The 15,449-nt window shown below is 45.7% G+C and overlaps 1 protein-coding gene across 1 annotated transcript in view; it reads right to left on the bottom strand.

The window, feature by feature from the left end:
• EXOC5 (exocyst complex component 5) overlaps positions 1-15,449 on the bottom strand; it is a 41,013-nt gene that overhangs the window by 20,125 nt on the left and 5,439 nt on the right. Inside the window, exons 2-9 of the mRNA XM_069733021.1 lie at positions 13,187-13,281; positions 11,543-11,690; positions 8,339-8,533; positions 7,366-7,430; positions 4,552-4,580; positions 4,355-4,464; positions 2,419-2,463; positions 2,194-2,334 (exon numbers count right to left, since the gene is read on the bottom strand). Coding sequence (XP_069589122.1) covers positions 2,194-2,334; positions 2,419-2,463; positions 4,355-4,464; positions 4,552-4,580; positions 7,366-7,430; positions 8,339-8,533; positions 11,543-11,690; positions 13,187-13,281 — 828 coding nt within the window. The remainder of the gene's footprint in view (positions 1-2,193; positions 2,335-2,418; positions 2,464-4,354; positions 4,465-4,551; positions 4,581-7,365; positions 7,431-8,338; positions 8,534-11,542; positions 11,691-13,186; positions 13,282-15,449) is intronic.

The following is a 15,449-nucleotide window of genomic DNA, read 5'->3' on the forward strand; positions in this document are numbered from 1 at the left end:
AAGGGATTCATTCTAGTTTTATTACTTACATTAACAAAAAAACCCTTCCATGTTGGCCCGTTGGATACAACAACGGGCCTAAGAACAGGTAGTTGCTAACTCCCTGCCTATTGTGTCCGGCGCAATCTCTGCTGACACAGAATGATCACAGATGGTTCCTGCCGGCGATTCTACATCTTCTGCTGATGACCCATCAACAGGGCAGTGGCTTCTCTTCCTCTCTGCTCTGTTGACGGGGCATGACTGCTTACTGGCTCCCCGCTACCCAACTGCGGGAAGCTGGCTGAATATCAGCAAGACGTCAGCAGTCATGTCTCGTCAACAAAGCAGAGTGGAAGAGGAAGAGCTACTCTGTTGACGTTGAGAAGCTGAAGTGGTTGGTATCCGCTCTGAGCCATCGCCGGGAAGAACAGGCATCTTGTTGCCTCTGTTAACAACGTCCTTGTTGTGATTGACCCCTTTAAAGCAGTAATGAATATCAGATCTGTGGGAATCCAACATTCGCCACTCCAGCCAATTGCTCGGTCCACGGTGCTCAGCTCCATAGGAAGTAAAGGGGAGCTGTGCCCTATAAATATCTGGTTGGCATGGAACCTGGTATCAGCTAACTCGTGGGGTAGCCGGGAGTTGGACAGCCACCTATCTGAAAAGTTATAACCCATCTTAAGTTATCAAAATCCAAGAAACACCTTTAAATATCAGAGAAATGACAATGAAAACACATACAGAGTAGAAGTGAGCAAAAAGAGTGGCAGCAGCCCGTTAAGAGCTCCGATTTGATCCTTTGTTGCAACCTGGGATCCGCAGCCCGGCATCTCCTGGGTGCCTAGATCGCTTCCTAAGTAACGTGAGGATATTGTGGGGTCTAGGAAGCAACAAACGCTCAGATGAGTAGGCAAACTACAGAAGAGGAGTCTGGCTGCAACAAAGGAGCAAAACGGGTGCTCGGAAACGGCTGCTGCTAATTTTTCTGCACATCTCTAATGCAAAGCTTCACCTGTGTGTTTAATTTTAATGGCACCCACACTAGGAAAATAGCCATCATCTGAACCTCCTTTTGCTAATTGTGATTCTACTGGGGAGAGAAGAGAAAGTCCGACCCTTCTCTCCTATGACATTATCTGTCGGGAAGCATCGGAAGGCTCCTATTACTCATTAGATGGTTATCAGAGTTTAAAGGGCTTGCGCAGGCTTGTGATACAAGTCTGCAATCACTCCATGTGACTGTAGACTTATGAATTCTCACAGCGTGCACATGGCCAAATGTCAGGAAGGAGCAGTCATGTGATCGAAAGTATGTTTTGCATACTTCTGGCCACATTCCAACTAGACTTGTACGGACTTACTTGTATCGAGGCCTAGCACGTCTAGTTGCCATGTGACCGCATGTATGCAAATCACATACTTGTGGTCATGCACCTGCCTGCTACCGGCACCAGAGAATCCTGACAGAGCGCACTGTGTGCTCGATGAGGATTCACAAATCTGCAGTCACAGAGTGACCGCAGACTTGAGCGCCAAGCCTGCACAACCCATGTAACTTAAAATTTTCATGGGCTCCTTAAAAGGACCATACACCTTATCCAAACCCCAGCCCTCTCCCTGCACATATGTATGTCACTGACCATGCTCATTTGTTTTTTTCTAATGAGCAGAGTCAGCTTACCTCTTACTTTAACACAAGGATCAGGATTTGCTGGTTAACACCTCAGTGCACATTTGAAGTGGCTACGTCCCCTGGTGTCTGCTATGGTCTGCAGCGCTGATGTCACATTCACATCACTGCAGCCAATAATGGAGCTCAGAAGCTTTGCCTAAGTAGACGGCACGAGCCGCTCAGCTCACTGATTGGCTACAGAGAGGTCAGCGCTGCGGACAATAACGGACACTGGGAGTAATAGTGGAGACTCGACGCAGGACTCGGGGAGGGTGAGTATAGAAAAGATTGCAGCCAGAGGAACACGTTTTTTTTAATCCTGGACAACTCCTTTAAGGCTCCATACACACTTCATGCTGAGATAAGTGTACGTTTTCATTGCCAGATGCTCCAACTATGTAAATGGAAAGCTAGAGATTCTCATTCACACCGAGCACAAGTCACTTTGGCTACCATAACGCTTTCTATGGCCGGTGAAAAACGTGGTTGCTTTAAAGAGACGCTTGGAAATCATTCTGTAGATGGTATAACCGTACCTGGATTTTAATTTCAAATATATTTTGTATAAGTTTGGCCAAAATTATTTCCGGATTACTGAAAATATCCCCAACTTCCTTGTTGACACGTTGACACAACAGAGCCGAGTCCTCAAATATGTCATTCCTCATGTAGGCCCCCTAAAATATAAGGCCACCAGTATAAACATGGCTGTGAACATGACTGAATCTGCGCATTGCATGACAATAGATGGTTCACATTACCTCCTGGCACTGATTTATATACACATCCACACAATGGGAATACCCCTGTGGAGAGAAGAAGCAAAAAAAAAAAAAAAAAAAGAAATACGCCATTAAGGGTAATGAGTAGAAAGCAGCGTTGGTCCTGCTCCCAAGTTACAGTGTGCAGTAAGCCAGAGCTGCACTCACAATTCTGCTGGCTGTCCCTGGAGCGAATCAACAAGCTTGTCGGCAGCTCCTTAGGTGCTCAGCTGGACTTCTGTAGTGCGGTGGGAAAGTTTTCTCGCCTTACACCTTCACTGTCTATTAGTAGGTCCACAACACAATCCGCCATGGTTTTTCGATTTTCCTTTTTACGGTGTTCATTAAAATTACAGTAAAAATTATCTGGTAATAGAATTCTACAGCTCAGCACGATTTTGGTGACAAGCTTATATAAGTTTTTTTCCCTCTAATTTTAAAGGAGCTGTCCCATAAACGTTTTAAACAAATCTTGGAATAATAAGTTCTACAACTGGACTTGTTAAAAAATGTTCCTTATACATGTGCCCCTCCTATGTACTGTTATTTGCCATTTCTGTTCACGTAGAGCTGCTGTAGTTCATGGTCGGAGCATACCATATGTCCACCCAGGGGTGTGGGGCTCGGAGCAACTACTTTCTGAAGTGACACATTTCCCTGCCAGAAGAATGATGAGCTCAGAGGACTGGGGACGTAGCCCAAACACTCGCTCCTGTGATAAAACAGGTAGAGAACAATTTTTCCTCCGAAAGCAGCAGCTGCGAGCCCTTTCTATTTCATCTGTATACTCAATCATCATAACAATACTTATGCTTCCTCCCCTGCCCAGGAGCTTTGGTATGTGCAGACAATGCACTGGAGCAGCTCTGCATGGTCAGACACAGCCATTACACAGCACACAGTAGGGGCACATATATAAGATTATCACATGTACCCAAAACAGTTCCAGACGTTTGGCTCAATGAGTCCTTGGGACTTAAGTCGTTTTTCTGAAACATTTCATATTTTCCCTACATCCACCTCAGAGGGGGTTTCACTATGTTGTAGAGTATCCCAAGAGAGTCTCAAAAGAGATAACATTATCTCAGCACAGGAACTATTTTTTTTTTTTTAAAAACACATCCAAGTGTGGAACTTATTATTATTCCAAGATGTATTGATTAATATGAACCTTGTTCAAAAAGTGAAAAAACAAACATTTAATTTGTGCCATAATTTTCTGAGACCTATAACTTTTTTCACCTTTTGGTTAAATGAGCTGACAAACCTTTCGTATATCTCGTGAAATGATCGCATCACAAGCCTCCTGACCTGAGCATGACCGCTACAAAGAATACATCATACAGTCACGCTCAAGTCAGGAGAGCAGACAGCCAGTCCGTGCACTGCAAAGCGATCCTCGCATCTGAAATACGGCTGTCTGTCTGCGCCCGTACACCTGCACTGTTCTCTAGGATGTAATAGCACGTGATGAAGCGGGAGGGTGCTAAGCCTGTCATGTAAGGCAATGAATTTCACTAAGACATTCCATTACTCATCAGTGAGGTTCCATCTCCAAGACCCCTCCATCTCTTAGAATGAAGGGACCACAATGTCCATTTAGTGCCTAACAGGTGAATGGAGCCGGCGGCTGCCAACTCCTGGCACAGCGAGGTAGCCGGGAGAAACACTGCCCTTTTAGTAAGTTTTCTGCCTGGGTTATCTGTCAGCACTGGAGTCCAGGGTTATCATCGGCCATTGAGACTGTGTGTTTTTTTCTGCTTGTCTGGCTCCTTCCCGGAGGTTACAGAAGTGGTGACCTGACTTTACCTGCGGGTAACATTTCCTCGCCATAAAATTTCACGTTCTCCTCTAGATTCTAAGCCCTTTCAGGATTACTGGGGGAAGGGGAATGGGTATGAGCTGCCCCCTGATATTGCACAGCAGCCCCCAATACCTTGAAATGAAGCAGTACAGCAGCCACCTCCCTCATACGAGATATCTCCCCTCTTCGCTGCGCACTCGTAAACTCCTGAATCAATTGGTGTTCTAGATCATGGTATTTACCTGGAAGAAGCCACACGCAAGGGTTAATTCACAAAGGCCGCAATCTAGAGAAAAGAACGTCGAAGCACAGACAGCGCTCATACTCACTGGCAATTTTAGATTTCACCTCAGCAAATCTGAAAAAAAAAAGAGAAATGTCAAACAGTTAAAGGGTATCTATCTCCAGGATTTTGCTATGTAATCTGAGGACAGTATGATGTAGAGGCGGAGACCCCGATTCCAGTGAGGTGTCCCTTACTGGACTGCTTGGCGCAATAGATAGAATCTCTGTTGTAGATGTATCAGAATACTGAGCTGTGTATAACCCCGCCCACACCACTGATTGGCAGCTTCCTGCACAGTGTCAGCAAGTTGCCAATCAGTGGTGGGGGTGGGGTTACAGAGATTTGCTGGACCACCTGGCACAATACACCTAGCCCTGTAGTAATAATCTCCTGCTGATAAAACAGTGATTGCATTGAGACTACAGCACATAGCCTAATAAGTGATATATTGCTGGACTAGGTGTCTCAGCTCCTACATCATGTTGCTCTCGGATTGCATAGCAAAAACCTGACAAACTCCCTTTAAAAGGGCTATTACCCAAATTATAAGTTATCCCCATGCATACTAAACATTGGGGGTGGCGAGGCTGATTGCTCGTACCCCCAGCTATCCACATAAGCTACGGTCAGGTCAAGCAGAGCTCTCATGTGAATGGGGGGAGTCAGGAAAATTAGTCAGCCAAGAAAGGTTTCGACAGACAGTTATCCAAGATGTAGGGGCACCTTAAAGGGGTTGTCCAGCCTTAGGCTCCGAGTCTTCAGTCTCTCTATGTGACTGCAGACTTGTGAATCTTCACATCGTGCACACTGGACGCTGGAGGATTCTCTGGTGGCCGTGTCTAAGCAGGCGTTCAGGTGATCGCAAATATGCGATTTGCATTCTTCCAGCCACATTCAGACTAGTCTGTGTCCAAACTCGCTCAATACACTTGCATTAAGCAAAGCCGCAAAGTCTAGTAGGCATGTGATCGCATGTATGCAAATCACATACTTTCAGTCACGCACCTTTCACTCCCAGGGAAACCTCACAGCGAGAAATGTGAGGATTCACGTTTTCAGTCACATATAGTGGTGCTTAAGGCTGGACATCGATGCCCTTTAACTGATTTTTTTTTAACTTTTCTACAAAACCTCGCTACATCCTGTAGAGAATGTGATCTACTTGGAAAGGTTAAATAGTTAAGTTGTCATTGATTTGACCCGAAACACACAGACAGTTCAATATAGGATTTCATCTCATCCGAGTACTATTGATTGACAACAGCGTGGCTACCATCACCCTTACATTTCACTGAGAGTTGAATTAGTCATCAATGTCTCTGTCTGATATGTTCAATCTGCTGAAGAACCTAAAGACTGCTGCTCTTGAGGAATAAAATAGGCCTTCTAACAATGGAGGTTAGATTAAACCAGAACATACAAGTCATTACCCCTTTCATTAACCCAAATATCAGATAGAGCTGCCAGGAGAATGGGCGAGCCATGGATTGGCATTAGTGTTAAGAAAATATGCTCGGGTGCTAATCGAAAAATATGTTCCGCGCCTGCATGTATCACAGCTGTCCGCCAGCTGTAACACATGAGGGGATTGTCTAAAAACAGGTAATCCCTCCATGTGTTGCAGCTGTCCAACAGCCGTGAGACCTGCAGCTGTGAGGACCCTAACATACCGTATTTTTCCGACCATAACACGCACTTTTTTTCCTCCAAATTTGGGATGAAAGTGTGGGTGCATCTTATGGTACGAATGTAGCATGTGGGGAGGGGGGCGGCAGTGATTGGGATCGCACTGTTATGCCACTTCAGGATGTCCCCGCTGCCCAGAATCAGGCTGGGGAAACCATGTGGTCCGGATGATTAAGTGCAGTGAATATTCATTAGCGGCTCCCCGCCCACCTATCAGCTGAGTGGTGAGCCAGGAGCAGCAAATGAATACTGCACTTAAGCAGGGACACACATGGCTTCTCCAGCGCTGATTCCTGCAGCAGCTGGGGAGGTCTGTGTGTCCGGGGGAGGAGGAGATCGCTGCATACCTGCCTGCCATGCCTGGGCTGGACGCCAAGTGCTGTGCACAAACAGGACCTGTTTGATGTCAGGAGTGGGCGGGCTGGAGCATCACATGGCAGCTCAGAGCCCTCCCTCTTCTTGACATCATCACAGGTCCTTCAGGCTCTCCACTAGAATCTGCAGCTTCCTCATAACCTGTGCTGTGGAAAGGAAACGAGGGAAGGCACTGTGTGCAGTCATGGGATGCTTTTACCTCACCACAGTGTGGCTGGCTGCCACATTTAAGAGGTTAGTCTTTACAAAACACAATAAAGCACTCTGCCACTCCTTTGGTGAACTATAACTCCCAGTATGTCATAGGATCTGCAGGACATGCTGGGAGTTATAGTTCTCCCATGGGATTTTAAAGCAGCACTCCAGTGTTATTTTGCAGTGCTGGAGTGGTGCTTTAAATATAAGCCCTGTGCCCCCATTCTTGTACTCACCCTTCAGCATCTTCATATAGTACTTCACAGACACCACACTGGTCCCGCAGCTTCCAACATAACATACTATTATATATAATAACACCACATATAATAGTATGTTATTTATGTTATTAAATATTTTACCACATTTTTTGCTTCAAATATTTTTTTCCCCTATTTTCCACCTCTAAAACCTGGGTGCGCCTTATAGTCCGGTGCGTCTTATAGTCCGAAAAATACGGTAGTATTCGAGCACACAGAGTCAATCGCTTAGCACACGAGCATGCTCAGATAACACCTTATCCCAGCACGTTCACTCATCACTAATTGGCATCAGTACATTTGTGCCCAGCATACTGACTCTGGTCATACAAGAGACTTGCCTATCAAACGGTAGTTCTTGAGCAATTAGGTGCAACTTCTGAATGATATCAGCAGCCTCCTTTATCTGCAAAAATATACAAAATTATAGGATATCCCCACAATCCAAGTGAAAACTGCAAATAGATGTAGAGCTGCTGTAGTAGTATTTAAAGGCGTTTTCTGACCCTTTACTTAACCTTACATATGAGACCCCAGTGTGGAAAAGAAGGGGAGAAAAAAAAAAAGGGGGGGTGCCCGGATTGGACCGCTCCCAATGAAGAAGTGAGCGGCAATGGATAACCCCTTTAATTACCATCATGAAAGACCCTTCCAATGATTTCCTTTTTAAAACGGTTGTTCCATAAAGGCAATATTTATTCTTATGCCTTATCAGGGCATGTGATAGAGAGCAGCTTCTTTTATGAGCCAGAATGGACAGTCGCTTTGTAAGAGGAGCGCCGCCGCCAGCCCGGTGGGCCCGATCCGCCATGCATTACATGGTCAGCCATTTTTTTACATGGTGGCCACATCACGGTACATTTTCTCTACGGGGAATAATACGGGTCAGCTTCCCTTGTACCCATTTATAAGTGGATTTTGTTTATTAGACCACCCTTTGTGACCTTTGTATTAGTTTTATAATTGGTATCTAGATGCAGATAGATAATTACCGCGTTCACCGGCTGTTTTTAGTGCACTTCTGTGAACCGGCTAGAAAGGCAGAAATAAAAAGCCGATGTGTTTGTTGAATTAAACATACAAGCAGCTGGGCAGAAAATGGAACAGAAAAACCACCAGTTAACCGCGTTTTCCCAGTATAAATAAATGTGGAAGCGCTCGGCGGGATAATACAGTAAACGCGCACTTGTGAACAATTAAACTTTAACGAGTCCGTCTCTCGGCGGCTGGAAGTGTGACCAGCACAAGTCCAAGCAATTAGGGCGACGCTGCCTGTCGCTTGCAATCACTTCACGCCCGGCTGGCGGCCCTTACCTTTTCAGAGTTGTTAAACACATCAGACTGCAGATTTCCATCCAGAAACTCATTAAAATAGGTCATCAGTTTTTGGGCCTCCACAGCTCGCTGACGTGGCGTGTTCACCCCCTCCAGCTGGTCGCCAAGATGGCACACCTTCGTAGCCACGTAGCTGATATGCTCGTCGAGCTCCTGGAAATGCTGGAAAGCAATCTGAACGGGAAGAAGGAGCAGAGGCCTGAATAACCCACATCTCTTTTTATTAAGCACATATGCAGGATTGCTCATGCTGTCTGGAGTGACAGGAGCTACCTCTGATCACTTTTTACGAGGGATTGTCCAGGCCTGGGGCTCAAGTCTGCAGACACTCTATGGGATTGCAGACTTGTGAATCAGTGTTCATGCTGCAAGGATTCTCCAGCGCCGACACCAGGAACGCCGACCACAAGTATCTGCTTTAAATACACGTGTTCATGTGCCAACTAGAAGTGCGTGGCCACACTCAAATCAAGGGAGTTGAGCAAGCCAGACACGTCTGGTCGTAAGGTGGCAGGAAGCATGCGCATAATTGTGGCTAACTGAAAATCCTGACAGTGCACACTGCGAGGATTAACAAGTCTGCAGTCGCATAGAGTAACTGCAGATTTAAGCCTCAAGTCTGGACAGCCCTTTTACTGATTTTGATGCTGCTGTTACTTTCCGACATCGGAATTTAAATATCGCAGTTCCGTTTAAGAAATCATGCAGACACCCACCCGTGATTTCAGGGTGCTGATGGTCTGCCATACCAGCCAACCTGGGGTTCCTATAAAGCTCAGCCTGTGACTGGGCTTCATAAGAGACCAGTAATTTTACTACATACTGCAATGCTGATGTATCGCAGGTATAAATTTGAAGTGACTGAATGATCACAGGTTCAAATCCGCAAAGGGAAACTTAGAAATAAAGAAAAAAGTAAAAAGAAATTTTAAGAAAAAAAGTATTTTAAGAATAAACAAATGTTTATTTTTTTAATTGGAAATAAATGTAAAAGAGATTGAAAAAACTAAACAAAAACATTTGGTATTGTGTCCAATCTATCAAAATATAAAATTAAACTCGTAAGATAAAGAATTCAAATGCAAGAATCGGCACTTTTTCGGTCACAGCAATATTTCCAAAAATGCAATAAAAATTGAAAAAGATCAATGGCATCGATTAAAAATGACAGCTGTCTACACAAAAAAACGCACTTAAAAAAAAGAAAAAAAATGAAAAAGCAAAAATAATAATTGACTATCAGCATACCCTACAATTAGTTTAATGAAGCAGCAACGCTCATGCGAGTGCCGCAGACTGTCGAATGTGTACAGAAGCTTATAGGCTGCTATGGACTTTTTACAGCGGTGCTGTAAAGTATTACGGCATTGGCCTATTCACTTCAGTAGAGCAACACTGCAAATCTTGCACATTCTCTTAAAAAAAAAAAAAGGCAGAGGCAAGTATGAAGGAGACTATGAGCAGCGGTAACATTAAAAAGGCTGCGGCACTGGCACGAGAGCGTCAGGCTATCAAAACTTATCGGAAGGGGGCCGATAATCAGACCCCCCACTAATCAAATATTACTGACTTAATCTAGGAATAAGCCATCAATTTCAAAAAGCTGAATAACCCCTTTAAGAAAGGGCAGTGACCGATACAAATAGAAGGATCAGATGTCCCATGAACAGTCAGATTGTGAGCTGCGCGGCCATGTTTGGCTCCTATTAGAGAACTGTGATTTATTAATGATGCCAGTGGTAGAAGATAGCCCTGCGCCTGTAAGGCAGGAGCTACTAATCTCTTGGCGGTGATCTACAGGAAAATGGCACCGGTGACTGTGCATGTGCAGATTTAGATCTTTGCTCAAGGACGAGCCGAGGTCTCACTCTGCACATGCGCCACCTCAGGTGCCATTATCCTGAAGCCCACCCTCGAGAGATCAATGCGTGCAGAAAGTACTCCGCTCTTGGCTCTGCCAACATTTTTTCTGAAGCCCACCGGCGGGAGATCAATGGCTCATGCCTCACAACGTTGGGACACCCCCTTTTCCCAGCCCTGAGCCTGCAGAATCGCCGCACTCCCACCGGGGCGACACAGCCTCTCCCCCCCCCCCCCCCCCCCACACTTATTTCAGACTATAATATGGACCTCACATTTTCAAATCAGGCCTCTTTCACACTTCCGTCTTTCAGCTCCCGTCGCAATCCGTCGATTTGAGAATGCAGGATCCTGCATTTTCCCATAGACTTGTATTAGCGACGGATTGTGACGGATATCCATCCGTTTCATCCGTCTTTCACTGGATCCTGCATTAAAAAAACGGTCCGTCGGGCAGAGGAAACGTTCAGAGGAACGTTTTTTTCTACACGTCGGAAAATCGGTCAGCGACGCTGGCTACAATGGAAGCCTATGGGCGCAGGATGCGTGACTGCCTGTGAAAAGCAGGAATCCAGCGACGGGTCCCGTCTTTTCAAACTGAGCATGCGCGGAAGAATTTCCTGTCAGGAAAATTCTCTCTCACTCTCTTTCTCTTTTTACTATAGATGCTGCCTATGCAGCTTCAATAGTAACAAGATATGTTAAAAATAATTTAAAAAAATAAAAATCGCAATATTCTCACCTACCGGCGATCCCGCGCAGCGTCACCGATGCTCCCAGCAGCTAGCGTTACTTCCTAGTAATACATTGTGAAATCTCGCGAGAAGTCGCAGTCTCTAGAGACCATGACTTCTCGCGAGATTTCGCAATGTATTACTAGGAACGCTAGCTGCCAGGAGAATCTCTGCGCGGGAACGCAAGTAGGTGAGAATACTGCGATTTTTTATTAACCTGGTTTGTGTTGTGTATGCGTTTTCGCAGCGGAAAACCGCTGCGAAGACGCATACACAACAGGTGCACATAGCCTTGACGGGTCCGTCAGAAAGACAGGCCCAGTGCACACGTTTTCCACAATCTGCACAGGATCCGTCATTTCAACGTCTTGACGGATCCTGTGCAGATTTGGAAGACGGAAGTGTGAAAGGAGCCTTAGGCAAAAATACACCAAATATTTACAAGTTACATTAAAAAGAAAAAAAAAAAAGAAACAATCCAATCAGTTTTTGCCAAGAGTAAAGTTCCCCCAGTGACCCGTGAGTGGATGCTATACCGCAATGTTACCGGCGCTGATGGGTGAATCATTGTCATTATTTGGTCACCCACCTGGTTGCTTTTCTGAAGTTCCTGGACTTTCCTGGCAAACTCTTTTGCTTCTTTCTGGCACTGATGTTCTAATTTCTCCACTTTTCTTTGGATCCGTTCATCCATGATCTTCAGCTCTTCGATATGGTTGACAAATTGCTCCAATAACCTGAAACACAGATCGTCATTTTCATCTAGGCCGCCGCAGATGAGGGGGGAGCCAGCAGGAACCCCCGACTCGGTCTACCCGCTCTGGAGCCCCTGTCGCTCAGCAGAGACAGACAGGCGGCATCCAGGCGAGTTCTTCCTCTTCATACCACTGAGAGTCTTCTCTGTGGGTTCCCATCTAGGAACAGGAAACCAACTGAGGAGCGAGGGGGGCCGCCCCTTTTATCTCTCTGTAGGTGTCCTGTTCCTAGGGGCGGATCCCCTCTCGTGGGTGCTGTCGTGGCGAATGGAAAATATAGGATCAGATAATTTAGCAACAGCAGTTTAAAGCTAAAAGTAGCTCAAAGCACATCAAGCTATACGGTGGCCAAATATGGCACTTCCACCCCCCCACTCAAACCAATAAGGGGCAGATGTGCAATACCGGCATCAGCAACTATTCTGCTGATGGCGCTGTGCAGCTCCGTAACTGAGCAGTCCCGGCCAGGACCAGGACAAGTTGATCGGCAGAGCTGCCGAGTGCTGCACAATTACAGATCAGACTTTAATGACCTATTCAAAGAATAGGCTATCAATGGTAAAGTCCTGGACAACCCCTTTAAAAGGAGTACCCCAGCCTTTTCAGATTGATGGTCTATAGGCCAAGATTATTAGATTGGGAATTGCAATACCTGCAACTAGTCTGCAAGCCCATGTGAAAAGTCTGCGACGATCGTATGAGCACCATGGTCCCTTCATCAGTCAGACCCCCTCCAATTTAATATTGATGGCCTATGCTAGAAACAGGCGGTCAATTTTAAGAGACCGGATGACCAGTTATTCAGGGAGACAGTCATAACCACTTTAGACAGGGGTACACAGGTCACAATTGTGGCCAAGCCTCAGAGACCATCGGCGATTCAGGGCCTGGCACACTACCAGGGCTGGCATCAGTGCCAGCGTGCATTGCCCTGAAAACCAGAGAAGACAGGAGCAGGAACAGGTAAGTGAATGCCTGTCTGACTCACTCATTAATGCAAGACAATAAAAAAAGATGGCTTAATAGGAAGGAGAAGGTAAGAAATGTTTTTCTTCATACCGGAAAATGGATGCAACAAGGATTGTAAAAACTGACTCGCAGACCAAAAATGGGACCAGCAGCCTGAAAGAAAACCTGTAATGATCTTCACTCATGAAAAAGATAAAAAAAAGGGAGGTGTGAAATCGGCCGTAGGGAGCTGACTGAGCAGCAGCGGCTCTCACTTCTTCCGGATGTCAGCGAGAGGTAGCAGCCGCTGATTGGCTGCAGGGCTGGAATGGCGCCGGCACAGGAGGGGAGTATAGATGTTATTTTATTTTGGTGGTTGAGAGGGGGTTGTCCGGGTAGTGGCCAAACCCTTTAAAGGGTAGTGGGAACCTATACAGGAGCATGCCATGGGGAGCTGCAATTTCCAGCTACGACCATGAGAAGTAAAACATTTAAGGTGCCATTCAGTGACCCCAAATAAAACTCCGTACCTTTTAGGGTCAAAGGTTTCTGCTCCTCCTCTGGATCCTCCTCCGGGGGTTCTCCATGCAAGTCGCTCAATGTATTCATCAGCAACGAACGGCTCCTGTGTAAAAAAGAAAAAAGGACCCAGAAGCTCATTGTGTGGAGATCAACTACGAAACAGAAGGCCCCGTCTTCCCTCCATGTCTGATACTCGGGTCTCCTTGTAGCTGCATCTCCCTCCTGGCACACTCACTATACTAACATTTAGATGCAATATTTGGGAAGGTGAAATGCCTAACTAATGCTTATTACCTGTATACATGATATACACCGTGACCTGAACTAGAGTTACTGCTTGGGCCTGTGGAATATCAGGGGGAAAGGGGGGCGTAACCCTTCAACACTGGGGTCATTCATAAATCTCAAACTCTTGTCCGCTGGAGTGAAGTGCGCACCGCTCTTAACAGGTTCCATGCATCTTTTGGGATCTCTCTGCTGCAGCTCCTATTCACTTCAATGAGACCTGTGGGGCAGTCCCTGAGAACGGCGACTATACGGAGCAGCGCTGTTCTGGCCCTGTACAATGATTACTTCCAGCCCCCCAGCTGATAGGTGGGATTCCCTAAGGATATCGAAGTCCTGGACAACCCCTTTAAATACCATGCCTTAATATCCCATTAACAGAAATGCTACTTTCAGCTGGGAGGAGAGTAGAGGAGATGCTACAGGGATGGTACTGCCACTTCTGTCACTGTTACTAGAGCATTGCCGCAATTAGGAGGCAGGGAGTTGTTACTTAAAAAGATATTCCCATCTCAACATGCAGTAGGTGTAGTAGTAATAATAATAATAATAAAAAATAATAGCTAATACTTACACTTAGCAATGTAAAAATAGTTCTTTTGATTCGCAATGTTGCTTACCACATTGCAGTAGCTTACGGTAGGTATCCATGGTTACAACCACTCATAGTGACAGTTAGTGGATTGTGGTGGTAACCATGGATACTGTACTTAAGCTACGAAATGCACTGCACATGGGGTAAGCGACATAGCAAATCAGAAGTACTAGACTACATTTCTAATCGGAGGTATTTGCAAATATGAGATGGGAAAACCACTTTAAGCAATTTCCTGGTATTTTCTGTAAAGGGCCTTACTATAGCAGATCATAAATTTCTTAGTAGTGGAGAAGAGATTCCAACTGCAAAACAGGCCCTGACGATTTATTTCCTCGTATTGTCCTTAAAAGAGCAGGAAATGTCCCTCTGAAACGCACGCATGAGGCAGGGGATGCCAGGAAAATGCTCAGGCCCAGGTCTGCAGGTGGGAATTCAGCTTTCAACGCAAAAACGGACTATAAAGAGAAAAACTAACTGCTACGTAACCTTTCCTGACAACATTGTTTTTATCACTCTAAAGCCAATCTATACTCCAATTACAAATGTAGTACAGTTTTTCTGATTTGCTATGCCGCTTGCCCCACGTGCAGTAGTTTAGATAGTCATGGTTACAATCACTAACATAACTAAATGTCACTATATGAAAGGTTGTAACCACGGATACCTAAGCAACTGCTACGCCCTGCACATAGGGTAAACAACATAGGTTATTAGGAGAACTATACTACACTAGATGGTGGCCCGATTCTTACGCATCGGGTATTCTAGAATATGTATGTAGTTTATTTATGAAGATTTCCACGTAGTATATTGCACAGCCCACGCAGCATATAACAGCCCACGCAGCATATAACACAGCCCACGCAGCATATAACACAGCCCACGCAGCATATAACACAGCATATAACACAGCCCACGCAGCATATAACACAGCCCACGCAGCATATAACACAGCCCACGCAGCATATAACACAGCCCACGCAGTATATAACACAGCCCACGCAGTATATAACACAGCCCACGCAGTATATAACACAGCCCACGCAGTATATAACACAGCCCACGCAGTATATAACACAGCCCACGCAGTATATAACACAGCCCACGCAGTATATAACACAGCCCACGCAGTATACAACACAGCCCACGCAGTATATAACACAGCCCACGCAGTATACAACACAGCCCACGCAGTATATAACACAGCCAACGCAGTATATAGCAATGTAAGCACCATATCCCTGTAAAAAAAACAATTAAAATAAAAAATAGTTATATACTCACCTTCCGGCGGCCCCCGGATCCAGCCCAGGCCTTTATCGATGCTCCTCGCGACGCTCCGTTCCCAGTGATGCTTTGCGGCAATAACCCGTGATGATGCAGCGGTC

The sequence above is a fragment of the Ranitomeya imitator genome, chromosome 1 (genome assembly GCF_032444005.1).
Source record: "Ranitomeya imitator isolate aRanImi1 chromosome 1, aRanImi1.pri, whole genome shotgun sequence".
Taxonomy (NCBI): domain Eukaryota; kingdom Metazoa; phylum Chordata; class Amphibia; order Anura; family Dendrobatidae; genus Ranitomeya; species Ranitomeya imitator.